Source organism: Vicugna pacos, chromosome 3 (assembly GCF_048564905.1).
Source record: "Vicugna pacos chromosome 3, VicPac4, whole genome shotgun sequence".
NCBI lineage: Eukaryota > Metazoa > Chordata > Mammalia > Artiodactyla > Camelidae > Vicugna > Vicugna pacos.
Window position 1 is genome coordinate 21,613,368 of NC_132989.1, and position 24,445 is coordinate 21,637,812.

At 52.7% G+C, this 24,445-nt stretch overlaps 1 protein-coding gene and 1 long non-coding RNA gene across 5 annotated transcripts; one reads left to right on the forward strand and one right to left on the reverse strand.

The window, feature by feature from the left end:
* The first annotated feature begins 13 nt into the window (after nucleotides 1–13).
* On the forward strand, nucleotides 14–22,766 carry ARAP3 (ArfGAP with RhoGAP domain, ankyrin repeat and PH domain 3). 3 transcript variants are annotated; one of them, XM_072955954.1, is made up of 33 exons: nucleotides 14–150; nucleotides 1,749–2,289; nucleotides 2,405–2,466; nucleotides 2,575–2,686; nucleotides 6,006–6,206; nucleotides 6,350–6,419; nucleotides 6,684–6,804; nucleotides 6,894–7,078; nucleotides 7,157–7,263; nucleotides 7,511–7,710; nucleotides 7,809–7,894; nucleotides 8,045–8,227; nucleotides 8,385–8,520; nucleotides 9,147–9,263; nucleotides 9,722–9,869; nucleotides 9,983–10,085; nucleotides 11,889–12,108; nucleotides 12,809–12,872; nucleotides 13,095–13,258; nucleotides 15,092–15,304; nucleotides 15,567–15,672; nucleotides 16,632–16,779; nucleotides 17,070–17,138; nucleotides 17,826–17,900; nucleotides 17,999–18,113; nucleotides 19,769–19,897; nucleotides 19,977–20,110; nucleotides 20,358–20,440; nucleotides 20,534–20,569; nucleotides 20,702–20,765; nucleotides 20,865–21,002; nucleotides 21,216–21,254; nucleotides 21,740–22,766. In XM_072955954.1, exons 2-33 carry the CDS (start codon nucleotides 1,766–1,768, stop codon nucleotides 22,220–22,222), a joined length of 4,635 nt encoding a protein of 1,544 aa, XP_072812055.1. In that variant the 5' UTR covers nucleotides 14–150; nucleotides 1,749–1,765; the 3' UTR covers nucleotides 22,223–22,766. The 3 variants fall into 3 exon arrangements, with proteins under 3 accessions (XP_072812055.1, XP_072812062.1, XP_072812065.1); XM_072955964.1 differs by having other exon boundaries at nucleotides 67–150; nucleotides 1,781–2,289; XM_072955961.1 differs by lacking the exon at nucleotides 21,216–21,254.
* On the reverse strand, nucleotides 21,462–24,443 carry LOC140691829 (uncharacterized). 2 transcript variants are annotated; one of them, XR_012067465.1, is made up of 3 exons: nucleotides 24,346–24,443; nucleotides 23,731–24,240; nucleotides 21,462–21,648 (listed from the first exon to the last, which is right to left on the reverse strand). It is a non-coding gene; the product is annotated as an uncharacterized lncRNA (long non-coding RNA). The 2 variants fall into 2 exon arrangements; XR_012067466.1 differs by lacking the exon at nucleotides 21,462–21,648 and adding an exon at nucleotides 22,892–23,412.
* Between the last annotated feature and the right edge of the window lie 2 nt (nucleotides 24,444–24,445).

Here is a 24,445-nt window from a genome sequence, read left to right on the forward strand (position 1 = left end):
GTGGCCGGGGCCCCGCGGAGGGAACCGGCGGGCGGGGCGGGGCTGGGCCCCGTCGGGGGAGGGCAGAGGGGAGGCGGGGCCGGCGCAGCGGACCCGGAGCCTCGGACAGCGCGGCGGGCACCGGGGAGCGGACGGCGGCCGCGTACTGAGGTGAGGACCCCCGCGCCCCGGGGCCCCCGGCCTCCCAGACTCCTCCCCGTCGTCTCTTGGAGGACCTTCGCGGGCTCCCCGGCCCGCTCCGCCTCGGCGGCCCTCCCCTCTCCCCCTCCTCGCCGCGACCCGCCCCTCCCTCCGGTTGCCGGCCTCTGCCCCCTCCCTCCTTGCCCCCTCCCTCGTCGCAGCCCGTGCTGCCCGGCGCTGCCCGGCCCGCCCCCCGCGCTCCTGCCCCGCGCACCTCCTAGTTCCCAGTCCCGTGCCCTCGGGTCGGGCCTGAGTCACCGGGAAACTGGGCTCTGAGTCAGGGCCTAGCTTGGGGAGGGGGCCCGGCCGCAGAGAGGCAGAGAGAAGCCAGAACTGATGCTGGGGAGAGAAGGAGGCCTGTGCAGGACCCCGCAGGAGAAAAACAGGGAGAGAGCCGTTGAGGCAGAGAGACAGAAACCTAGAGTCAGAGATGACCAGAGACACACATACAACCGGAGATCTGGTTAAAATTGGAGACTGAGGCAAGGAGAGGCTTAATGACAGAGAGCAGAACAAGAAGAGGGACAACGATTTAGAGGAAGAGATGGAGATGGAGTGGGGCAGAGACAGGGACAGAGTAGAGATAAAACTCAGGGAAACAGAATCCAAGATAAGTCTAGGTAATAGACCAGGATCAGGGTCAGGCTGGATTCAGAGACCTGAGTCCAAAGATGTGGGCAGGGCAAAGTAAGGCTCAGAAAAGGAAGGCTTGAAGAAAGCAGAGGTAGGGGGATGTCATTTCACATGGCCGAATCCATATAGGGTGGATGCTCCTGTGTGCGCACAAGTGTGTGAACAGGCTGCAGGTGGTGGGGAGTGGAGACCGTGCAGTACCCCTGGCCTCTGGTCCCTCATCTCTCTGGCCTAGTTCTCCATCTCATCCTCACTCCCCAAGTAGCCTCTGCCCAGAGCTAGGACTTCACATGCTGGTACTGCTTAGGGCTCTCTGGGCAGCTTGACCGAGGCAGGCAGGATGTGGGGGCGGCCAGGGCTGGAGGGACAGGAAGGAAGTCTGAGCAGACAATAGGTGGAAGGGGAGGAGGAACTGGGAATGACCAGGATTAGGATGGCCCGAGCCTGTACCTCAGCTCTGGAAACCAGTGGGAGTGGGATCTGCAGCTCCCCTCTCCTCTTGTGCCACAGCTGCCCCTGTCCCCACTTTATGCCACAGTGAATCAGGCCACATCATGGGCCCCCTCCTCCCTACCACCCTCCTCTACCCTGCCCCTGCGGAGTCTGGGGAGTGTGCAGTAATGCAGAGGCAGAGCTTTAACCCAGATCCAAGGTGGGTGGGAGGGCGGGGGCCAACAGTACCACTGACTTGCCTAGGGCACTCCGCGTCCCCTCTCTGGGCCTTATTTTCCTCATCTGCAAATAAAGGAGTTCTCCTCTAATGAGAAAGCCCTATCTGACTTTGTGGGATGGCTCTGCCTCCAGATCACAGTCCTCTGGTCATTTTTCTTTGGAGGAAGACTGAAGGCTGGTATCCCCTGTCCAGGCCTCCGACTTTGGGACAGGGAGGGGGAATCTCAGCCTGAGCCCTCCCTTCACCCTGCCCCTCCCCCCAGCAATGGCCTGAGCCCCCATGGCTGCCCCTCAGGACCTGGACATCGCTGTGTGGCTGGCCACGGTGCACCTGGAGCAGTATGCAGACACGTTCCGGCAGCATGGCCTGGCTACAGCGGGTGCAGCCCAGGGCCTGGGCCCCGAGGAGCTGAGGCAGTTGGGCATCAGCGCCACAGGGCACAGGAAACGCATTCTGCGCCTGCTGCAGGCTGGCACTGCAGAGGTCTCCCTGGATCCTCGATTGGATAGTGCCATGGAGCCATCACCCAGCCCAGCTCCTCAAGCCCAGCCCACCAAGCCTGTGCCTAAGCCCAGGACAGTATTTGGTGGGCTCAGTGGCTCCACCGCCACCCAGAGGCCTGGATTGAGTCCAGCCCTCTGGAGACCAGAAGCATCCAAGAACTCAGAGTCCAGCCCCAGGTCCTCTCCTGTCCCCACCTCCTCCTCGGAGCAGCCTTCAGCCTTAAATACTATGGAGATGATGCCCAATGCCATCTACTTCGGCCTGGACTTAAGAGGCGGGGCACAGCCAACTCAGGACATGTGAGTGGGGTTGGCTCCCTGGAGAGCCAGTGCTGGGTGGGAGCAGGGAGGAGTTGGACATGAGGGCTTGTCCTGCCTTCTCTCTCCCTTAATGACCACTAGACCTTTCCCCTAGGGCCCCAGACAGCTCCCAGACTGCTGCCCCCACCCCTGCTCTCAGGCCCACAACAGGCACAGGTAGGTGGGTTTTCATAGGTTGGGGGAAGAGGCACAGTGCCCTTCAGGACCTCAGACACTCCCACCTGATCTCCTCTTCCCTGTCTCCCCCATTTCTCTCCCTGCCAGTGCACATCATGGACCCTGGTTGCCTGTACTACGGTGTCCAGCCTGTGGGGGTCTCAGGGGCCCCCGATAGAAGAGAAGGCAGAGGTGTCTGTCAGGACAGGGCTGAACACAGGTGAGTGTCCACAGGGTGATGATGGCAGGAAGAGGGGAAGCTTGAGGAGCAGCTGAGCTGATGGCGGCCATGTACATCATTATTTATCAAATGTATATTGAGTGTCCCCTGTGTGCCGTCAGGGTTCTCAAGATACAGGATGAATATGACAGACCCAGCCCCCCTCTTCAGGCAGCCTGTGACTCAGTGGGGCAGACAGGAAATAAAACAGGTGGACAAACAAATGAATATCTAATTTAAAATAGGGAGAAGTCCTTTTTGTTCTTTCATTTAAGGATCTTTATTGAACACCTACTGCATGCCAGGGATTGTTGTAGATACTTGGGATAGATCAGAAATCCCTGCCCTTGTTGGGAGATAGTCAATTCACAGTAGCTATAATACCTAAGTTCCGCCGTATGTCAAAACGTGGTAAGTGATGTGGGAAAAAATCCGAGCAGGGTAAGAGGGCTGGGATGGAGTGGTGGGGGTTGGGGAGGGGTGTGGACTGCAGTTTTCCCATTAAGAGTTGCCAGAGTGGTAAGCAGATGACATTCGAGCCAAAACTTGAAGGGGATGAGGGAGTTACTGCTCTTCTAGGAGAACAGTGTTACAGGCAGGAAGAGTGGCCAGAATAGAGGCTTCAAGGAGGCCATGTGCCCAGGGGGATCCGGGAGCCTTGACAAGGCTGGACTGGCGGCAGCAGAATGGGCCAGGAGGGGAGGAGTGGGAAGGGATGCCTGTCAGAGAAGTGGAAGGGGCCAGATCCGGTAGGCCCTTGTCAGAACTTTCGTTTTACTCTTAGTGAAATGGGAAGCCAGCCATTGGAAGGGTTTTGACTTTCATTTTAAGTATCCCTCTGGTTGCTGTGTTGGGAATGGTCTGTAGGAGGCAAAAGCAGAAGCAGAGTGACCAGTGGGGAGGTTCTTATAGTGATCTAGGTGAGACAGTTCAGGCTAGGGTGATGGGAGTAGAGGTGGTGGGAAGTGGTTGAATTTTGGTTATATTTTGAAGGCAAACTGTCCTAGTACCTTGGGGTGTGAGAGAAAAGAGCGGTCAAGAATGACTTCAGAGGTTTCAGTTTAAGCTTGCACTGTCCGGTGTGGTAGTCTGTAACCACATGTGACTGCTGAACACATGAGATGTGGCTAGTCTGGTGTGAGATACATTGTAACTACAAAACAACCACATTTTAGTTTGACGGTGCTGTTCTGAACAACTGAAAGTTCCTGGAGTTGCCACGGTTTGAGATGGGGAAGACTCTGCATAAAGCAGGGGCACGTGGCAGTAGATTAGATTATAGACCATGGGATTTCCAAGTCTGGAGTTCATGGGAGAGATCTGAGGTGGAGATCTGAATTTGTGAGTTGTCAGCATTTAGATGCGCACATGGAGCTGTGAGTGAGTGTCCATAGAGCAGAGGACCACGATCAAAGTCCTGGCACACTCCAGTATCAGGGGGTTTGGGAGAAGAGGAAGAATCAGCAAAACAGGCTGAAAAGAAATGGTTAGTGAAGTAGAAGAAGATCAGGAGAATGTGATGGCACAGGAGCCAAGTGAAGACTGTGTAAGGGGGAGGGAGGGGTCAGCTCTGTCAAACGCTGCTGAGAGGTTGGGTAAGATGAGGACTGGGAATTGGCCTTTTGGAATTGGCACATGGAGGTCACATAGGACCTTGACAAATGGTGGGGGTGAAAGCTGGGTCAGAGTGGACTCAAGAGAGAACAGGAGGAGAGGAGCTAGAAAAGTGAAGGCAATTATTTTTGAGTAGTTTTTCTGCAAAGAAGAGCAGAGAATCAGAGTGATTATTGATAGTAAAGGAGGAGTCAAAAAAAGGGGTTTTTAGGGGAGAGGGTATAGCTCAGTCGTAGAGCACATACTTAGCATGTATGAGGTCCTGGGTTCAATCCCCAGTACCTCCATTAAGGAAAAAAAAAAAAGAAGAGGTTTTTTATGGCATGGAATATTCCATGTTTATAGTGGACTAGGGATGATCTGGTAGAGAGGGAAAATTAGCTGATACTGGGAGAGAAAGGGGAGAAAGCCTGGACCCATGTTCTTGTGTAGGTGTGAGGACTAGGATTAAGTGCCCAAAGGATGGACTGGCTTTAGACGGGGCTATTCATTATAGTAGCAGGAGGAAGGCAGTGTATGTGTGAAACTGGGCAGATGAGGCGCTGGGAGTCTGTGGGGGTTCCCGTCTGATTGCTTCAATTTTTCAGTGAGGTAGGAAACAAATATGGTAAAGTAGTGGTTCCTCAACCTTAACTGCACTGCAGCCTGGGGAACTTTTGAAATGACAGATGCCTGGACCCCGTCCCCAGAGATTAAATATTTGGTATAGGGCCCATATACCAGTATTTTTAGAGTTCCCAAGTGGTTTTGTGCAGCGGAGATAGGAACCACTTGAAAGTGACAGAGGATAGCAGAGGACCTTCTAAGAAAATAGACCAGAAGGATCAGAAAAAACAGCCCAGGGAAGCATGCTCTAGGCAGAGGAAACAGCATGTGCAAAGGCCCTGAACTAGAGGAGAGAATGTAGTTGAACTATAGTAAGCAAGGTGAGGGTGATACAAGATGAGGTCAGGGGAGTAGCCATGGGTCTCATGGTACAAGGGCTTGCAGCCCCTGGTAAGGAATTTGGATTTATCTTAAGTGCAAATGGGAAGTTATTGCAGAGTTTCATGCGGGAGAGTGAAATGATCCTATTTGCATTCTTAAAAGAGCACTCTGGTGTCAGTGGGAGAATGGCTGTTCAGTGGGCGAGAAAGAGTGGAAGCAGGTGACCAGTTAGGCAATTCACATCACCTTGGTGAGAACCAGTGGGAGCCTGGTCCAGGGAGAGAAATGCAAGAACTTTTTGGAGAGAGAGGCAGTAAGACTTACTAATGAGATATGAGCAGCAGTGGCAGGAAGCTGTCTACACAGCCCCCCCCCAACTTTTCCACCAGGTAATCCTAATGGCAGAGGAGAGGGAATGAAATTTTTTGAATGAAGAACCCAAGTGTTTGGGGAAGAAGCTCCATGCTAATCTTTTGGGTTCCCAACCTCCCTGTTCCTCTGCTTAATTTTTATTAAAAAAAAATTTTTTTTGTTGTGTTGGGGAGGCGGAAGCTAATTAGGTTTATTTATTTATTTTTAATGGAGGTACTGGGGATTAAACCCAAGACCTCGTGCATGCTAAGCATGTGTTCTACCACTGAGTCATACGTTCCCCCCTGCTCCATTCTCATTTAAAAAGCAGATCCAGTACCTGCCAGGCATTCCGCTAGTTATTGTGGTGAAGGTGGCCAGGGAACTGAGTCTAATGTGTGTCCCTCTCTGTCTTGGCCCCCACAAGGCTCAGCAGGCAGGATCTGGAGGCACGGGAGGATGCTGGCTATGCCAGCCTTGAGCTGCCCGGGGATTCCAGCCTCTCGCTGCCCACTCTGGATGCAGAGACCAATGATGACCTCATTTCACCCTATGCCAGCTTCTCCTCCACGGCCGACCGCCCAACGCCCCTGCTCAGTGGCTGGCTAGACAAGCTCTCTCCTCAGGGGTGGGGCTGCTCAGAAGGGAAGGGAGGCGGGGCAGGAGGCTGGGTGGTGGTGGTGGAGGTCAGGTCCCAAGTGCTCCCAGATCCTAGGAGCCCCTGGGATGCAGCCTTTACCACTTACTAATCTCAGCCCCTCCCTTCCCCAGAAACTACGTCTTCCAGAGGCGCTTTGTACAGTTCAATGGGAGGAGTCTGATGTACTTTGGCAGTGATAAGGTGGGTCTAGGAGATGCTACGTGCGACCTGGGGAGAGGGAGAGGGAGAGGGAGGGCTGAGAGTGGCTCGGGATTGAAGGGCCAGTCCCCCCATGGTGGGGAGGCAGTCATCACATGACTGATGAGTCTAAAGGAGCTAGGTTAGCAGCTGCATCCCACTGCTTGTGGAATGAGTGCTGATCTCATTAAAAGTTGGTGCTGGCCCCTGGGGTCAGCGCACATGGCTAAGTTCCTGTCCTCATGGGTCAATGGGCTGTCCCTCTAGGACCCCTTCCCCAAGGGTGTGATCCCTCTGACCGCCATCGAGATGACTCGCAGCAGCAAGGACAACAAGTTCCAGGTCATCACCGGCCAGAGGGTGTTCGTATTCCGCACAGAGAGCGAGGGTGAGGGCCAGGGCTCCCCAGGTCAGGGCAGGGCTGGGGAGGCCGGGTGAGCACACAGCCCACTGACCTGCTTCCTCATCCCCGACCAGCTCAGCGGGACACATGGTGCTCCACTCTGCAATCCTGCCTGAAGGAGCAGCGCCTCCTGGGCCATCCTCGGCCCCCGCAGCCGCCCCGACCCCTCCGCACAGGCATGCTGGAGCTGCGTGGGCATAAGGCCAAGGTGTTTGCTGCCTTGAGCCCTGGAGAGCTGGCACTGTACAAGAGTGAGCAGGTGAGGAGGGCCGGGCTGGAGCCGAGGGGCCCGACCTAGCCCATTCTGGCCTCACTGTGCCTGCCCTGACCCTGTCAGGCCTTCTCTGTGGGCATCGGGATCTGCTTCATTGAGCTGCAAGGCTGCAGTGTCCGGGAGACCAAGAGTCGCAGCTTCGACCTGCTCACGCCCCATCGCTGCTTCAGGTGGGGCCCAGACTGGCAGGAGGCAATGCTGGGGGAGAGACTTTTGAAGGAGACCCTGGGGGTGCAAAGGATTAGAGGCCTCTTCTGTAGGTTATCAGTGCATATGCACTGAAGGGAGTCTGGTAAATGGGATCAAGGATGTCAGGAGGGTCCAGGCTGGCCCAGGTATGGCCTGTGGTGGCTCCTGCAGTGGGGTGGGACAGATGGGGGGTTGTCCATGCCCACGGACTGGCTGTCCACCCCTCAGCTTCACAGCCGAGTCTGGGGGGGCTCGGCAGAGCTGGGCGGCCGCTCTGCAGGAAGCAGTAACCGAGACCCTGTCTGACTACGAGGTGGCTGAGAAGATCTGGTCCAATCGGGCAAACCGGCACTGTGCGGACTGTGGGGCCTCCCGCCCGGACTGGGCCGCTGTCAACCTGGGGGTGGTCATCTGCAAGCAGTGTGCAGGTGAGGGCCAGAGCCTTTAGCTGAAATGGGGAGGAGGAGGGGATTTGGGGCCAGAGGGCTCAGGATACCGATGCCACGTGCCTCTCACACCCTAAAAGGTCAACATCGGGCCCTGGGTTCTGGGATCTCCAAGGTGCAGAGCCTGAAGCTGGACACAAGTGTCTGGAGTAATGAGATAGTGCAGGTGAGGAGTCTGAAGAGGGAGAAGTGGCTGGGGGAGGGGATGGAAGGAGAGCATGCAAAAAAGTCCTTGGGTCCAGCTGGAGGACAGGATTGGAATGTCTGGGGACTCTTGAGTTCCTATCACTTGCCTCTGCCCCTTGTCTTCCTGTAGTTTTTCATCGTCCTGGGAAATGATCGTGCCAACCGCTTCTGGGCAGGGGCACTACCCCCAGGTGAGGGGCTGCATCCAGATACCACCCCTGGCCCTCGGGGAGAGTTCATCTCCCGGAAATACCGGCTAGGTCTCTTCCGGAAGCCCCACCCTCAGTATCCAGATCACAGCCAGCTTCTCCAGGTAGGGAGGAAGGTTAGGGCTGAAGGGGAGGGGGGAAAGCAATCTCCTAGTTGAGATGCCTAAACTTGGAGTGGGCGCTGTTTTTGGTGGCAAGAGGACAGTCCCCGGGGCTCCGGGGCTGCGTCTTGGGCTGACAAAGACCCTTTTCTCCCTGCAGGCACTGTGTGCAGCTGTTGCTGGACCCAATCTGCTGAAGAACATGACCCAGCTCCTGTGTGTGGAGGCCTCTGAGGGCGAGGAGCCCTGGTCCCCCTCAGCCCTCAATGGCAGCTTCCCTGGTCTCCTGCCCCCAGGTAATCCCCACAAATGCCTCCTTTTTCTCTCTGCAAGAATTCTAAGCTGCAGCCAGTGCGTCAGTTTTTCTGAGGGGCCCCAATTACTCCTCACCAAGCACATCACAGTGGCCCAGCCTGGGCAGTTTCCCAGCCCTCCAGATCCTCCAGGGTCTATTTCCTGATGTTTTCAAATGACCAGCAGTGGCCACTGTCTGGAGTGGATCTGGATGTTATAGGTGGTAGTGCTGGCCTACCCCTGACAGGGTCAACCTGTAGACCAGATCTCTCCTCCCCAGGGGCAGTCTGATCCTAGAAATGACCATCTTAAAGAGGCTGGTCTCCAGTAGTCAGGGGCCTAGACACTTACAGAATGGTCCATGCTCTGAGGCCTCCACCCAGAGCTCACTTGTTGTTGCCTGGCTGGTGGGGGACAGGCACTGGACAAGGGCTGGCTTAGAAGCCTCACCACTCCCTGCCACCCTCTTTTCTAATCGGGGTAGTGAGGCATCCAGCCCCACTGGGCTCTACTTGGCCATGCTGCCAGTGGAGTTGGGTCCCACTGCTTCTTTGGTTCAATCCCTTCCCCAGGGTAGACAATCCACTCCATGGCACTGGCCTGATCTGACCACTTCTTCTCCTTACAGACTCCTCCCTTGGTGTGTACAACGAGGTGGTGGTGCCTGCCACTTACAGCAGCTTTCTGTACTGTGGTCCCGTCAGCAACAAAGCTGGACCCCCACCCCCTCGCAGGGGCCGAGATGGTAAGAAGGGAGCCAAGGGATGGGAGGAGATGGGCAGAAATCAGGATACACTTGAGTGTTCCACAGAGAGCCAGGGAGGAGAGGACTGGGATGGGAAAGGGGCAATGCCCTGGAGTGGGCTAGGTGCTGGGGTTCAGAGAGGGACGATGCCAGGCGGCAGCATTGGGTGATAGTTGAGAGGCTGTGCTTTGAAGTCAGGCTGTTGAGGTCCAATTCCAGCCCTGCTACTTTCTACCCACATGGCTTGGGCAAGCTACTCAAATTCTGAGCCTCAGTTTCCCCATCTGTAACACAGGAGTGAATATAATACCTACCTCATAGGGTCACTGTGAAGATTACTTGAGGTCACACAAAGGCAAAAAGCTTGGCATAGAATAAGAATCTGGTAAATGGGGATTTGGACAAAGGGTGATGGGGACAGAGGCCTGCTGCCTGCTGACCACCAGTTTCCCTCTTAGCTCCCCCCCGACTGTGGTGCGTGCTGGGTGCGGCTCTGGAAATGTTTGTGTCAGAAAGCAGCCCTGAACCTCTCAGCCTCATCCAGCCCCAGGATGTTGTATGTTTGGGTGTGAGCCCCCCACCCACTGACCCAAGTGACCTGGACAGGTAACAACACCCCCTCTACATGCTCCCTGAATTTCCCTTTTCCCTTCCTGATCCCAAGCCTGCCAGCCCCCTCACTCACCCTCATTCTCCTCCCTGACCTCTCTTGTCTCAAGGTTCCCCTTTTCCTTTGAGCTCATCCTCACCGGGGGAAGGATCCAGCACTTTGGCACAGATGGAGCTGACAGCCTGGAGGCCTGGACCAGTGCTGTGGGCAAGGTGAGATAGCCAAGACCCCTTCCCAACAGCTCATGGTTTCCCTGTCTCCACCTGCCCCCACCCCATCCTCTCCTTTTCCTAGAGCCACTCCTACCCCTTCCACTAACAGCTAAGTTCGACCAAGCAATTATTCTGTCAGGCCCTGTGTTAAACGCCACCCACTCAATATCTCATTTAATTTTCACAACCCTCAGAGGTAAGGATTAATATTTTACACCTAAAGAAACTGAGTCTCAGAAGTAATGAAGTCACTTGGTCAAGGTCACAGAGCTAGGAGGCAACAGAGCCCAGGACCAAAATCAGGCTTCTGTCTCCAAGCTCATGAGCCAAACTTCGCTGTGCTGGGCCTCTTCCCACAGAGAGACTCCCTCTGACTCTTGCTCCCATCCCCCAACTCCCAGTTCTCCAAGTCCAGAGGCAAAGCTGCCTTCATCTATCCCAGCTTCTCCACTCCCAGGCCAGCCAGCCTCTCTCCATCCTGCACTCTCCCCCTTGAATGAAAAGTTCAGGCACTAGAGTCAGATCTTTGAGTCCTCCCAGATGAGTGGATAGAGTGGGTGTAAAAAGGCTCACCTGCTAGGGTTGAGGATTAAGTGACACACGAGTCTCCCCTCCCCACCCCACCCCCCACCCCCGCCTGGCACACAGCAAGCCCTCTATCTGTGGGTGTTGCTGTAGTCATGGCAACAATGATGACCATCGCTCCCATCCTTAAATTGCTTTTCCTTCAACCCTGCTCCACCTTCAGCTCACCACCCCGGTGCCCTCCTGACAACTTCTTAGAAAGTCGTGTGCTCTGGCTTAACCCCTTGCGACTGCCCTCCTCCGCCATACTCTTCTGAGATGCTACCTTGCAGGCGGCCAGTGACTTCCCCTTGCTGAAGTCCAAGGGCCTTCTCCTGACCTCAGCAGTTCATCTCTGCACCTGACACTTCTCTTAGGAAACGTGCCACTGCTCTGGCTTCTGACCCCACTCAAGTCCTCATACCAAGCTGTCCCCATATCCTTTAAGGGCTCTGTCGTGGCCCTCGTAGCTGGATCCAAGTCTCCTCTTATTACCTACTTTCCAAAAATCTCTCCCATCCTTTAAGGCAGAGTGACGCCAAGTGTGGTCTGCAGACTCTTCCCGATCCCGGCCCAAGGATAGGCTAAGTACAGAGCTTGAGAGTTAGCGTTTAGAATCCTTCATAACAATTGGATGAAGTGATTTTATGTGTGGAATCTAATTATAAAAATTGGGGATTTATATTTTGTATTTTTTTTTCATTTTACTCTTCTAGTAATTAGTTCTATTGTTTTTTTTTATTCAAAGTATTGGTTAGTGACAGATTGGTAATTTTTAAAAAGACTTCCTGTTCCTTCAGCCACAGGTAGATTGAGAAGCACTGCTTTGAGGTCCATCTGAAATAGTCCTTTCTCCACAAAGCCTCTCCCCGGCACCTCAGGGGTGGGACTTCCCAGGGCATCATGACTCTTCAGTTATAGTACGTGGCTACTCATTCTGTCTTATCCCCACATCCCAATTAAGGGCATAAGACTGCCTGCCACACAGAGGTCTTCTCTGTGCTGGCTGAAGCAAATCAAATTGAATTGCATTTCTCTCCTATCTTTCTCTATCCATCTCCTATCTCCTTTCCTGGTCTTTCCTTCCCTCTCTCCCATCCCTTTTCATTCCTCTTTCTCTTTTGCTTTCTCTATGTCATTTTCTGCCTTTCCATGTCCTTTTTACTCTTACTTCTTTCCCCCACCCCTTCTCTCTTTTTCCATCCTCCTCTCTCCCTATGTCCTCCTCCCGCCTCACAGTGGTTCTCCCCACTGAGCTGTCACCAACTGTTGGGCCCTGGGCTGCTGCGGCTGGGTCGCCTGTGGCTGCGGTCCCCCTCCCATACTGCCCTAGCCCCTGGCCTCTGGCTGTCTGGGTTTGGACTTCTTCGTGGAGACCACCTCTTCCTGTGTCCAGCATCAGGCCCTGGTCCCCCAGCCCCTGAGGACTTGGTGCATCTGCGGCGGCTACAGGAGATCAGTGAGCAGGGGTGGGGACAGGGATGAAGGGTGGCTGTGGGGGCAGGGTGGGAAGTGGACTTTCATCTATTTGGGGGTCCCTATGAGAAACAGCAGAACATAGTGGATTCAGGCACAAGCTCTGGAATCAAATTGCCCAGATTTAGACCCCACGCCTCTATCACATCCTAGCTGTGTGACCTTGAACAAGTTACTTAACCTCTCTGTGCCTTAGTTTCCTCACCTTCACATTAGGCACAATAATAGGGTTGTAATGAATTTCAAGTAAGGCAATGTATATAAAACACTTATCACAGAACCTGTCAGGAGGCATCTTATAAGTGTTCAATAAATGTGATTGGTATAAATGTTACTGTTACTATCATTATTTGGAGTCCTTGCTAGTTGGGGACTGGGAACTCTCATTTCCTCCTAAAAGAGGAGCAGGGTAGGATAATGTTTCAAGGTTTTGGAGACAAGAAACCTGAGCTCCAGCTCCACTTTACCATTTTACAGCAAATAATCTGAGGCAAGTTACTTAACCTCTCTGAACTTTAAGGTGTCACCTGTAAAATGGGGATAATGGTATATAACTTGGGACTTAGTGCAGCATTGCTTGTAAGGCTCCTAGCATGGAACCTACATACCTTAAATACTTGGTAAACATTAGTCACTATGATGAAGATGACAATGATGATAACACCTGATGATTCTCCTCCCAGGTGTGGTCTCAGCAGCTGACACCCCAGAAAAGAAAGAACATTTGGTTCTGGTGGAGACAGGAAGGTATGTCTTGTCCCTACACCTGACTCTGGGCCCCTCTTTCTAGAGCACAGCCCACCCTCTCCACCCTGCTGGACCACTGCCTACTTCCTCAAAGTCACTTCCTTAGTTCAGGGATCCTGTCTGAGTTGGGCGTTGCTGCCCCCTGCTGGTGGCTCTGGGAAGTCTGGGCCGCTCAGAGGACTCCCCTGGAGCTGGCTGTGACTCGGGTCTCTTCGGTTTCAGGACCCTCTATCTGCAGGCAGAGGGCCGGCTGGATTTCGCAGCGTGGAACGCGTCCATTGAAGGGGCAGCTGGCGGGGGAGGCACAGGGTTGCAGGAACAGCAGATGAGCCGAGGTGACATCCCCATCATCGTGGATGCCTGCATCAGTTTTGTCACTCAGCATGGTGAGTGGATACTGGCTGATACTGAGCCAGTGGGGGATGAGGAACATGGGCATGGCAGGGGTGTGTGTATGTGGCTTGCCTTCAAAAGCTGTGCCTCCAGAGACTGCAGCCTGATAGCAACAGCTGTATGATCCTTGGCAAGCTGCCCTTCTGAGCCTCAGTCCCCACATCTTTAAAATGGAGCTACTAACAGTCTCATTTTCCAGGATAGTTGCGATAGTGAGATAACTTAGCGTGGGACCTGGCAGGTAGTGTGTTCCAAAGCAGCTATTACTGGGGCGTGGGCATGGAAGGAGTGTGGCACTGAGCTGTGACGGGAGATGCAGAACCATGGAGAACAAAGAGGAGGCAGCTACAAGGCAAGAGCCAAGCTGTGCAGCAAAATCCTTGAGGGTCCGAGCAGAATTATTCTGTGTGGGAGGTTTTCCGGCCGTAAAGGATCAGCCACACAAGTGGTTCCCAGAATTCTTTGTGAATTTTTGGCCTCTGCTTTATTCTCTTTCCCAAGTAAGGACCTAGTTGAATCTTTTCCCCCAGCAAACACTCTTTAGAAGACTGGATTCTTGAGAAGAAAAATTCACAGAAAAAGGAGGACAGTAAAGGGGAAAAAAAGGCACACCCATGCACCTACAAATAATTATACTTACAACATGGACAACGGATAGTCAGTGGCTAATGACATTCTCCATGCCTTGGCAATGGCCTCATACCCTGACTTACCCCCAACTCACTAGACCCCTGTCCCCTTCCCAGCCTCCCTCATGTTCATAGGAGGATGGAAGTCAGGGGCCCTGTGAAAAAGCCTCGGAGAGAGTGTGGGTGTTCATACCTGCTCCTCCACAGCCCCTGCACCGCCACTCTTCATTCAACAGATACTTAGTGAGCTGCTTTCAGTGCCAGACACAGGGGATACGGCAGTGAATGAGGAAGGCTCTATGAAGCTCAGAGACTGACAGGAGAGATGGGTAATTAAGAAAACCAATACAGCCAGTTCTCGTTATTTGAGGTCGTTATATTCTAGGAAGTCACTGAAAACACTGAATCAGTGAATGCTGGACCAGTGGAAACACAAGGTCAGGTTCCTGGAAAAGTCTGGCATTTTCATCCACTGGTCAACATGTAACCTTGTTTTATGTGTGTTTCTGTTTAAAGATGCTTTATTAAATACATATGGTTGGTTTGTTCACTTTGAACTCACAGCCAGCAATACTCTAACTCAGCCCTGAGCCAGGCTTATCTGACACAATGTATTTTCTCCACAAGGCGCATCACAGCCTTCCTGCGCTTCAGCACTTGGGGGCCATTTTAAACAGGGGAATCACCAAAAAAAAGAAACAAAGCACAAGAATGAAAAAAAGATTGTGGCTTTAAGCATACCATGAAAATGACACTTATTTACCATACCAGACCTTAGCTGGGATCATGTCCATCAGGCAACTGAAAATTTTTTCCACTCTGCACTTGTTCACAAATGACTACAGAGGACCACAAGTATTGATTTGGGGGTTCCAAATAAATTTTAGCAAACAGGTAATTTGTAAATACAGAACCCGTGAATAACAAGGACTGAGTGTAATGTGATTTCAGACAGTGCTATTTAAAGAGAAAAGTGAGGTGACAGAGAGTGATGGGGCTGCTACGTGTGATAGGGTGGTTAGGGAAGGACCTTCTGAAGATGAGGGCTGGAGTAGGGACCTGAGAAGCAAGACCGTGGAGGCTGGTTTCTTCCTCTCCTACCCACAACAGCCATGTACCACCTAGTGGGTCATGGATGGGGTAGTGGGTGAGTGGTGGTGGGTCTTTGGGCAGTGAGCTGAGATGCTTTGTGCTCAGGGCTCCGGCTGGAGGGCGTGTACCGGAAAGGGGGTGCCCGTGCCCGCAGCCTGCGGCTCCTGGCTGAATTCCGGCGAGATGCCCGGTCAGTGAAGCTCCGACCAGGGGAGCACTTTGTGGAGGATGTCACCGACACGCTCAAACGCTTCTTCCGGGAGCTTGATGACCCCGTGACCTCTGCACGCTTACTGCCTCGCTGGAGGGAGGCTGCAGGTACTCCTAAGATTTCTAGGAGCTCCTCACGGGCAACCAAGACCCAGTCAGGAACTCTACCCTCCCCTCACAGAATCCCGGAGGCCCCCTTGTGAGATTGGGTAGCTCCCCTCCCCAGAACTCCTCCCACTGAAAGATCTCCCTCAGCTCAGGGCAGAGTTGGGAGGGAGCAGTGACACATCCATCTTGGGTTTGTGTCTCTAAAAATCCCTCCACTGTCCTTTCCCTGATCCTGTCTGATCCTCGCCCATTACATCCACAGAGCTGCCCCAGAAGAATCAGCGCCTGGAGAAATACAAAGAAGTGATTGGCTGCCTGCCACGGGTCAACCGCCGCACATTGGCCACCCTCATTGGGCATCTCTATCGGTCAGTCCAGCCAGACCCCCTGCAGACTCCCTCACTGACCCTTCGTCACCTGTGTCCCCCTCCCCCGCTCACATTCACTCATGCGTCACACAGACAGTTGTTAAGTGACGATGTCACGGCATAAAATTTCATAGTATAGACTTTGGGGTCAGATAGATCTAGGCTTAAATCTGGCTCCACTATTCTAGCGTGTGCCTTTGGGTAAGTTATTTGCTCTCTCTGAGCCTCGGTTTCCTCATTTGTAAAAGGAAGCAGTAGCTCACCTCCTAGGTTATATAAAAATTAAATGATATAATCCTTGTAAACTTTTTACTGTAACAGCTGGCATTTACGTAGTAAGTGTTCAGAAATGGTGAGCCATCAGTATTATTTTGTTTTATTATTGTATTATTTTTGTTTTATTATTCCATGCCAGGCAAAGGACTAGATGTTGGATACACAGGGAAGAATAAGATGCAGATCTACCTTTACCAGTCTGTCGGGGAGACGGAGTTTTAAATGATTTAGGCTGAACCCCAGCTATGCTGTACTGATTACACTATATCACAGGGACTGGACAACTATGCCTGTGGGCCATATCCAGCCTGTTACTTATTTTTGTAAAGTTGTGTACATAAAATGTAAAGCCATGCCCATTCACTTACATGTTTTTCATGGTTCCTTTCACACTACAACAGCAGAGTTGAGGAGCTGTGACAGACTGTATAGCCTGAAAACCTAAAATATTTACTATCTGTCCCCTTACATAAAAAATTTGCTGACCCCTGTTTATAAGTTTGTCTCTTCCCTAGACTGGGAGCACGTTGAGGATTGTGTCTAACTCACTGCCGTATCCCAAGTGCTTCACCCAGGGCCTGGCATCCAGTAAGGACTTAGTAACGTTTTCTGAATGAATGGATAGGTCAATGAATGAGTGAGCAGAAGCTTGCATCCCTCATGACCCTCACACCCCTCTGCAGGGTGCAGAAGTGTGCAGCTCTGAACCAGATGTGCACGCGGAACCTGGCCCTGCTCTTTGCACCCAGCGTGTTCCAGACGGACGGGCGCGGGGAGCACGAGGTGCGGGTGCTGCAGGAACTCATCGACGGCTACATCTCTGTCTTTGATGTAAGCTTTCCTGACATTTGACCTCCAGTCCATCTTCCTGAACTCTGGATCATGCTTACCCCAGCAAGTGCCCAGCCTAGCCCTCTGAAGGCCTCAGGAAAATCTCCCAGAGCCCTGGGCCCCAATCTCCTGTAACCTTCTCATAACGCCCTTGCCCCATTGGTTCTTAGCTCTTCTGGCCTCTAACCCCCTCCTATAGGCACTCTGGTCTTACATACCTCTCCCTGCTTCCCTCCTTTCCTAGCACCCACCCCACCCCATGCACACACTCCCTTTTGGCTCTTCTGCAGATTGACCCTGATCAGGTAGCCCAGATCGACTTGGAGGTCAGTCTTATCACCACCTGGAAGGATGTGCAGGTAACTTGCCCTGACCCTAGACTCCTGAGTGGGCCAGGAGGGGACATCAAGATAGGAAGCTGACCTTCTGCTCCTGGACACTGGCCCTCAGCTCTCTGGGACACAGGAAACCCAAAGAGAGGTGCGCTTTAGGAAGGGGGTTTGGTTTAGGATTTACTCCATAATTCCACCATGAAGATTCCTCATTATACAGTGGTTGCAGGCACACTTCAGTTCCATGTGTAAGCGATTCAAGGAAGAGTTAGCTAAGTTAGACCAAGAGGTGAGAATAGTAATAAATACAGTAGCCAACAGCTGAGGGCTTATTATATTCCAAGTACCTGTAATCTCACTTTAGCATCACATAACTCCATGAGGTCGGTAGTCTGATGTCTTCAAATAAAGAAACTGAGGTTTGGAGGCTTCCTTATTCAAGGTCATACTGTAGCGAGTGGCAGAGTTCGAACTCATACAGTTTGACTCCAAACCTGTCTTCCCAAGCACTACTGCGCTGCCTTGGGAAGCTCCGTACACAGTCCTGCCATGCCTAGAGGTTTTTTTCTCTTTTAAAGGCCTGAGCAATGTTGAGCGTGAGGGTTGGAAGGAGAGTTCTGTTCGGGAAGCGCTCATGAGGCAGTCTGGGGAGTCCTCTGACCTTGATTCTTTGCACCCTTTGTGTCCTCCTGTTTTCTCTACACCTCCCCTCAGCTGTCCCAGGCTGGAGACCTCATCATGGAGGTTTTCATTGAACAGCAGCTCCCAGATAACTGTGTCACCCTGAAGGTCAGTCCTGAGGGGACCGGAGGGGAGATGAGAGGATGAAGGTGGGCAGGGGCATCGGCCTGACTGGCGTAGGTCATCCGCTCTTGCCCTGACCCCAGGTGTCCCCGACACTGACTGCCGAGGAGCTGACTAACCAGGTACTGGAGATTCGGGGGACAGCAGCCGGGACGGACTTGTGGGTGACATTTGAGATTCGAGAGCACGGGGAGCTTGGTGAGTATGACCATGCACATGTGCGTGTGTGTGTGGCGCGGGGTGAAAGTCAGCAAGACTTCGGACTTACCAAATACAATGGACACTGTCCTCATGCATGTGAGGGGTCATTCTACACGGCTGGTCACTCCCTCTTTCTCAATACTCTCTGATCTCTTGGCTTTCGTGGACCTCACGAACCCTTGGGTTCCCTTCCACCTCAAAGGAGGCTTCTCTTTCGCCTCTGCCCAGACTCCAAATGTTGGAGAGACCCAGGGCTCAATCCTCGACTCTTCCTTCCTCTGTCTACGTTTCTCCTTGGATGAGCTGGTCCACTCCCATGGCTCTAAATGCAATTAATAAACTTGCCTCCACATTCTTCTCTCTCCTCCAAGCTCCAGATTCACGTATCCAGCTGCCTACCTGACACTTCCACTGGTCCATCTCATAGCATCTCAAATTTAAAAAGTCTAAGATTAGGGGGGAGGGTATAGCTCAACTGGTAGAGTACATGCTTAGCATGCACGAGGTCATGGGTTCAATCCCCGGCACCTCTTCTAAAAGTAAACAAATTTAATTACCTGCCCCTACTGAAATAAAGTAATTAAATAATACAATAATAAATAAAATAATAAAAAAAATAAAAAATAAATAAAACGTCTAAGATCAAACTCAGTTTCCAGCCCCTTCCCATAAGAAAAAGCTGGAGCCATTTCCTAGTTTCCCCTAACTCAGTCAGTGCACCACCATTCACCTAAACACTTGGGGGTCCTCTGGGTCTCATCCCTTTCCTTCGTCTTCATACCCAACCCAGCCAACCAGTGCTCCAGTCTATCTGAGTCTTTCCCTTCTCTCCATCTCCACCATTACCACCACTCTAGTTGAAGTCACCGTTATCTTTCTGTTCCCCCATATCAACCACTAAAATGTATAGCCCCAGAAAGGGAGTTGCTGGCCAGTGTTCCATTCTTGCCTCTTGGCAATCCATTTTTCCACCCAGGAGTCACTGAGCACTTCAAGCATAAATCAGATCATGCCATTCCCATAGTTAAAACTTTCCAGTGGCTTCCCATTGAACTTAAAACTCAAATTCCTTATTATGGCCCACAAGTCCCTGAATGTCTGGCTCTTGCTTATTTCTCAGACTTCATCTCACGTACCTTACTGTCTTCACTCGAGCCACACTGGCTGTTTAGTTCCTCAAGCACATCTTTCCTAACTCAGGGCCTTTGTTGTTGCATTTTGTCATGCCTGAAGTCTTCCCCCGCACCCCAGCCCCCCAATTTCAGCATGGCTGCATCTTCCTAATCCTTCAGGCCTCTGATTGATCTTCAAATGTCTCCTCTGAAGGGACTTGCCTAATCACCTATTTAAGTAGCTGCCCTGTTACTCTCTCTCAGCTTCTTATTGCTTCTTTCAAAATCATGGTTTGTATGTAATTACCTCGTTTACTTTGCCCTCTCACAAAGCTGTGGGCTTCGTGAAGGCAGGATGTGTGTTTCAGGCTCAATGCTATATCTCTGGGGCAGCCAGTGCCTGGCATAGTCAGTGTTAAATGAATGTCTATGGCTGGATGGTGGGATGGATGAATGAATAACTGGTGGGTGAGGAGTGGGGGCTCCAGGCTGGGGATGACTATCTGGTTGATGATACTCACCCCGACTTTGCCCCCTTAGAGCGGCCACTGCACCCCAAGGAAAGGGTCCTAGAGCAAGCCCTACAATGGTGCCAGCTCCCAGAGCCCTGCTCAGCCTCCTTACTCTTGAGAAAAGTCTCTCTGGCCCAGGCCGGCTGCCTCTTCACAGGTGAGCCTCCTTCTTCAGCCCAGCACCCCCCAGGCCTCTCCCCGGGACCCTCCACCTAGCACTGCCCATCTGTGTCCAGGCATCCGGCGTGAGAGCCCGCGGGTGGGGCTGTTGCGGTGTAGGGAGGAGCCGCCTCGCTTGCTGGGAAACCGCTTCCAAGAGAGGTTTTTTCTGCTGCGTGGCCGCTGCCTGCTGCTGCTCAAGGAGAAGAAGGTGGGCGGGGCGAGGGCGGGGTCAAGGGAGTGGGGAGCGCCGGGAGGCTGCGTGGGAGGAGCCAGGACTGCACCGACCCTCTCACTCCACAGCCCACGTTCTCATCAATCTCATTGCTCCCCGGCCCTTTGTCCTCTGTGACCCTTTGACCTCACACAACCCCAGTCCTTCTGTGGCTTCTGGACCTCCTTAACCATGATCCTTCTTTCTCACCTCTCAACCTCACTAACTGCCTTCATGTTCTCAGAGCTCTAAACCAGAACGGGAGTGGCCTTTGGAAGGTGCCAAGGTCTACTTGGGAATCCGGAAGAAGTTCAAGCCTCCCACCCCGTGAGTTTTCTTCCCCAGTCCACACTCCTAGACCCTTCCTGCGGTCACCCCTCTGCCTTTCTGATCCACCCATCACTGTTGTCTGCCTCCCAGGTGGGGCTTCACGCTGATCCTGGAGAAGATGCACCTGTGAGTATCTCTCTGCCTGGTTTCTCCTCTGGCCCAGCTAGGTTCCCTGTCTTCTACCTCCTCGCTTTTTCTATCCTCCATCCCTCTAGTTGTGACACCCTCCTCTCCTGATTCCCCTCTGATCACCCCCAGCTACCTGTCCTGCACTGACGAGGATGAGATGTGGGACTGGACCACCAGCATCCTCAAGGCCCAGGTGAGGGAAGAAGAGAGCTGAGGGCAAAGTCTGTGGGCCCGGCTCTACCCCTCAGTACCTCCCACGCCCACCAGCACCAACCCCTCACCCTCTCTCCAGCACGATGACCAGCAGCCAGTGGTATTACGACGCCGTTCCTCCTCTGACCTCGCCCGTCAGAAGTTTGGCACCATGCCTTTGCTGCCCATCCGTGGGGATGACAGTGGGGCCACCCTGCTTTCTGCTAACCAGACCCTGGTGAGGTCCCCCTGGCCTGCTCTGACCCCCTCCAGATCCCTGCCCATGCCCTGGCCACAGCGCAGGAGGGAGTGTCATGCCTGCCAGCCTGGTGCCCCCCTCTGCCTTCTCTGTGCCCCCACGCTCCACCCTTACCTCTTGTTGCCAGGCCTCACTGTGTCTCTGTGTCTCTTTGTCTCTCCCTCCCTGCATCCCCACCCTACCTGTGCCCAGCGGCGACTTCACAACCGGAGGACCCTGTCCATGTTCTTTGTGAGTACTGTGCCTGTCCCAGCTGTGTGCCTGTCAACCCTGTGTCCCTCTGTGCCACCTGAGCCGTTGCGCTCTCTGCATTTGTCCTGATGCAGGCCTTCAGTGAGTGTGTGTGCATGTGTTGGGACCAGAAGGAATGAGGAAAACAAGGGATAGTAAGATGTGGTGAGGAAAGGGGGAAGTGGCCACAGGATCTGAGAAATAGAAAGGAAGTGGTTAAGTGAATGCATTTTAGAGGCAGACAGACCTGGGTTCAAGCCCCAGCTCTGCCATTTACTTACTGTATGATCTTGGGCAACTTACTTCACCCCCTGTACCTCAGCTCACTCCCCGGCAGTGTAACCATCATTCAGAGTTGTTTTTGACATCATATGTGCCAAGTATTTTGCAGCATCTGGTCAAGAGGAAGAGCTCAAAATATGTTAGCGATTAATAACCTAGTAACTCTGACTCTGCCTGCCTCCGGCTACCCCGTTCCCATCCAGCCGATGAAGTCATCCCAGGAGTCTGTGGAGGAGCAAGAGGAACTAGAGGAGCCTGTGTATGAGGAGCCAGTGTACGAGGAAGTGGGGGCCTTCCCTGAGTTGACTGAGGACACTTCCACCTCCTTTTCCACCACCAGGGAGCAGACAGCCAAGCCAGAGACCCCCCTCACCAACCAGAGGGCCTTTGACCAACCCCTTCTGACCAAGGCAGGCCCCCTGGGCTGGGAGGAGAGACCGCCTGAGCCCCCTCCAGGCCCCCCTTCAAAGAACCTCCAGGCACGTGGGTCCCTGGAGGAACAGCTGCTCCAGGAGCTCAGCAACCTCATTCTGAGGAAGGGAGAGACCACCGTAGGCCTGGGCAGCCCCTCTCAGGCCTCCAGCCCCCAACCTTTGAGCCCCAGCAGCCTTCCAACACAGACGCCCGGCTTCCCCACCCAAGCTCCCTGTGCTTCCAGTCCACCCCGCAGCCAGCCCCTCACATGACTCTGGGACCAACAGTCCGAGGGGGTAGGTAACCAAAGACCCAAGCTCTCTCCGTGGCAGGCACTGCTGGGAGCATCCTCTGCCCTGGCTGGAAAGACTCTAGAATCCAGTGTGGGGCTGTGGAAGGACTAATGGCTCCGGAGGCTGTGTCCTGCTCAAAGACAGCCAGGTCATGGCGTCTTTCTGGGCCACTGCTGACTTATCTGTACCATGAAGTAACCGAACAAGGAGAGAAGTGAACATCAAGCTGTTTCTAGCACTGTAAGCCCCACATGGTTTCCCACAATAAGGGCAACTCCTGCTTTATACATTTGATATGTAGGGGTTCTGAGAGAGATTTGGGGTTTAAAAAGAATGGTTTGACTGCATTAATGAACGATTTGGAAGCCAGATATCTGAATGATCTCCAAGTTTATCGTACCCCACCTTCAACATTCAGGGACTACAGTGAAGCCCCTGAGTGAGGAGATTAAAGGGGGTTGTGAACTGGGGCAAAGAGGAGCCAAAAAAGATGGGTCACTGTTAATAAATTTTGGGACCAAAAGCTCGCCATTCTTCTTATTCATTCATTCAATCAATCATTCAACAATTATATACTGGACACCTAACTGGTGACAAGTATTGGGGATATAGTGTTGAACAAAAGAGATGAGGTCCTTGCTACAATGGAGTTTCCATTGTAGAGGAGGAACAGAAATTACACAAAGAAAATCAGTGCTGTGAAGAAACAAAACCAAAGTGATGTGCTTGTAGAGGGAGAAGGCCTCTGTGAAGAGATGAAATGTAAGGGTAAGAAGCCAAGCAGGTGGAGGGCTGGGAGAAGGAACACTACAGAAGGAAAGGGAAAGCAGTAGGCATGAAGGCATTGGGAAGAGACTTGGCCTTTTAGGGGAAGAGCAAGGAGGCTGGAGTGGCTGGAGCACAGTGAGCAGGGAGCAGGGGAGAAGAGTTGGGCTGAAGGGGGAAAGATCGGCAGGGGCCCCATCACGCATAGCCTTGTGTGCCGTGATTTTATTCTGAAGTATTGAGCTTTAAGGAAGAGAGTGATGAGATCTTATTTCCTTTTTTAAAAAAGGTTGATCACTCTGGCTGTTTTGTGCACCATGGGTTATACAGGGAAGACTGGAAGCAAGAAGACCAGATATCAGACGAGGAGACTGATAAAGGGAGCTTGGGTCAGGCTGATGGTTCTGGAAGTTGAGAGAAGATGATCAGTAGGAGATCTTTTTTAGAAGTAGAACTTATAGGATCTGTTGATGGATGGAATGTGGGGGCAGGAGGAAGGGCACACTGACTCTGGGTTTCTGACTTTCTTACCTGGATAGAGTGGTGTCATTTAGTATATTACCTGGGGGAGGTGACCAGGGAAGGATCAGACTGAAGGAGCCATTTTAGAAGTTTGAGATACAGGGGGAAGGGGGAAAGCTCAGTAGTAGGTCCTGGGTTCAATCCCCAGTACCTCCATTTAAAACAAAAAACAAACAAAAAAAATAGTTTGAGGTACTTACTTAAATAAGTGTAGTTGTCAGGGAGCTGTTGGAAATGTGAATCTAGAATTTGGCGCCACAGATAACTGCTTCTTCCAAGTCAGGGGTGTGATGAGGAGATGTGGGCCACAGATGGGTGAGGAGGAAGAGGAAAGGGTGTGCATATCGTCAGAAAGCAGTGCAAGTCCTGGGGTGCAGAACGTTAAGGGCAGACCCCAGATGTGATCGAGTCTTTGTGGGTTGCAGCCGCCTACTCTCGTCTCCCAGCTCACACTTACTCGCTGGTTTCTTTCCATTTGCCTGGTGTGTACCTGTGTTGTCCTCTGGCACTGGCTCCCTCCTGGCTCCAGGCGTCTTTCTCACCCTCGCTCACTCTGGCTTTTCCAGTTCTGTGGGAATTGGGAAAAGGTCTGGGACCAGCCCTGTTTCCCTCATCAGATGCATCTTCGCTCAGGCATCCAGTGATTCAGTTTCCCTGGTCACAGACTGAGTTCCTCGCCGTCCTTCACCCATCGCGCCAGAACTGGATATCTGCATATGTAAATAAATGATTAGAAATAATTACGGGCTGAGTCAGCAGCTCCCCTAGAAATAGAACCCAGGCGTCTTGACACAGAAACCTGAGGTTCCCCCTACCGCCCAGCGGACGCGGCGTCTACTCGGTGGCGCGGACCCTTTCCGGGGTATTCGCAACAATAACAGGTTTAGTTCCTCTGAGTCCCCCTCGCGCTTCGCC